At 46.8% G+C, this 2,683-nt stretch overlaps 1 protein-coding gene across 1 annotated transcript; it reads right to left on the reverse strand.

The window, feature by feature from the left end:
- Positions 1-1,090: 1,090 nt before the first annotated feature.
- On the reverse strand, positions 1,091-1,804 carry MELLADRAFT_61570 (uncharacterized protein; the record flags this gene model as incomplete). The annotated part of the gene is made up of 2 exons (XM_007407848.1): positions 1,091-1,452; positions 1,744-1,804. The coding sequence occupies 2 exons, from the start codon at positions 1,802-1,804 to the stop codon at positions 1,091-1,093; spliced, it is 423 nt and encodes a 140-aa protein (XP_007407910.1).
- Between the last annotated feature and the right edge of the window lie 879 nt (positions 1,805-2,683).

Raw genomic sequence — 2,683 nt, forward strand, 5'->3', positions numbered from 1 at the left:
GTCAAGCGTTTTGAACTGTTGTAAAGACCTAAAGACCTTTTTGAACTCTTGTCTAGACACTTCGACCTTGGGTCATGATCTGTGTGCTGCGTGTTGGAGACCACACGGGCTCTCATTTTCACTAACAGATTATTTGATGTAATTGACTCTACAAAATACCATAAATAGGATATAAGAACAATGACCAAAACAGATAAAGTAGACAAAGTCAAGATCACTGCCAACTCTGGGCCAGCAACGCAGACGTTGCGTGCTGCGCTGCGCTCGCGTTGCGGTTTTTCTGACCGCACCACACCATAGAATTAGTTTTTCAGTTGCGGCCTGACCCGCAGCGCAACAGGATTGCACAAATTGGTTGTTTTTTTGCGCCGCAACAACGTTTGCTGCATTGCTGCACTGGAAAACATTCAAATTGATGTTTTTTGGGCGCTTTTGCACCTGTTGCGTTGCACAACGTTTGAGGCGCCGCGCAACCTAGCCTAAATTGTTTGTTGCGGTTTTACCGCAACACAGTGTCTGCTGCTTGTTGGTGTTGCGTGTTGCGGAGCAACACATCAAAAAACAGGTGTGCTTCGACATGTTGCATTGCTGGCACAGGGTTGTCACTGCAGTAAAAATAATGCCACAAGAACAACAAAAACGGAAAGAAAACACCACAAGTACTAAAAAAAGGAAAGAGAACACCACAAGTACTACAAAAAAGACACAACCACAAGTACAACCAAAAAGACACAACCACAAGTACAACCAAAAAGAAACTCCAAATTGAAAACCAAGAAATGAGCATTCACTGTGACAGAAAATTTTCATCTGTTGGATGAAAACATGAGGATCAGTGGGAGTCAGACAAAGTTGCTGAAGTAAAGGCTTACAATGATGAAGACAAATCTTTGGGGTAGACAAGGCGCTGGAAGGCCTCTAGTTCAGCAGGAGTCTTTCCGCCAATGACTAGCTTTTCACAGATCGCTCGGTGATGGTTGGTTAAAGCAACAGCATTTCTTTTGGCCTCATCTTCGCGTTCCAGAAAGTAGCACTCTTTCTGCCAGCTAAGATCCATGTTTTGCGCCTCTAAGTCCGCGTGCTGAGCTTCTCATAACATTTCCAGCTTAGCTGCAATGCCCAGTTGCATTGAAGTTGCGACCAGGTGTTTGAGGTCTTTACCACACACCACCAATGGATCGATCAATGGCACAGGATCCAATGCACGGCGAGAAACAGGAGGCCGGGTGACACCCCACCTTTGAGTTGACTTTGACTGGGTTTGATTTGGGTCTTCATCAGAACTAGAATCCATCACTTGTTCTTCAGCGGTGAGGGTGTCAACTTTCAATTGTTTGTGTTTGGGTCTTTGTACAGAGGCCTTTTTTGCCTGACTCAGTTTTGAAGCCGTCTCGCCACGCTTGACAGGTTCTGGTTCGGCAATTGGGTCCTTTGGGGTAGGTGGAGGTGAATCTCAATTGTTTTCAAGGAAGTCGTGGTAGTGATCATTGAGGGTATTGGGCACTGGGTTGGATGGCGATGGAAGATCGCTCTGATTCTCGGAGGATAAGAGTTGCTGATAGGCATCCAGCTTGTCAGAATCAGGGCTGGGGAAACACTCTGGTAAGTGTTTGCCAAAGGCATTTGGGCATGAGCTTGGCCGTTGAGGGACAGTCGACTGACCCTTTGGACCTTGAAAAAATACATTTGAGCAGGTTAGTAAGTGGGAACAGGAATGACCACATGGAAAAACGTGCAACTCACTTTCACAGGAGTGATCATGACCATCAGTCGTATCATCCTCGCTCTGAATGTCTTCAGCCATCTCGTCCCCGGACAAGTTTGCAGGGGAAACTCCACTATTGAGGACTCCAAAGGGGTTCACCTTGCCTTTATTGTGGAATAAGGTGTCCATGTTGGAGTAGCAGGGGCACATAGATTTGTAAAGGTCCTCCATTGTTTTGATACCACACGCAACATCCTTTGCAGATAGACCAGCACCAGTTTGTTTACTGAAAGCTTTGGTGTGCATGTACTTGGCCTTGAATCATTTCAATTGGGAGTATAATGTACCTCCTGTCAAACACATTTTGGTGGATTTGTGAAGTTCATTGTACGCACAGTTGATTTTGATGGCCAAGGGTTTTAACAGGGTTGTTGGGCCCATCGACATACCACTGACTTTTGTGTGACTACCGCTTCCCAAGACCACATTTTGGAAGGTTGGATTTGAGATAAAAGCAATGATGGTCTGATAATCCACCAGGTCAAAAGCTGGGCCGGCGGGGCATTTGGTGGTCTTGCTGCTAGTGGGTTTGATCGAAGCACTTTGAGCACATGCGTTTGCAGTGAGTCAAGATCGCTTCACTCACTGCCAGCATATTTGGCTCGGAGACAAACGTCCGAGGAGTCCTCGGACAGCGCCCCCAAGGAAAAGGGCACCCGAGGGCTAATTCTGAGGCAAATGTTGGCCCTGGCCGTTGCCTCGGATTGGATCCTCGGATAGGGGTTGACTCGGAGTCAGAATCCGAGGAATCCTCGGATTTTTGGCTCCGAGCCAAATATGCTGGCTGTGACTGCTGCAGCGCACGGTTTTCCTTTGACCACTTCTCCGGCCTGCTCAAGATCTTCAGAAGGTTGAGCTTTTGTGCAATGAATCCTCTCCTGCACCAAAAAAAATATACATTATCAGCCTCACAAAAAA

The sequence above is a fragment of the Melampsora larici-populina genome, assembly GCF_000204055.1.
Source record: "Melampsora larici-populina 98AG31 unplaced genomic scaffold MELLAscaffold_10, whole genome shotgun sequence".
Lineage (NCBI taxonomy): Eukaryota > Fungi > Basidiomycota > Pucciniomycetes > Pucciniales > Melampsoraceae > Melampsora > Melampsora laricis-populina.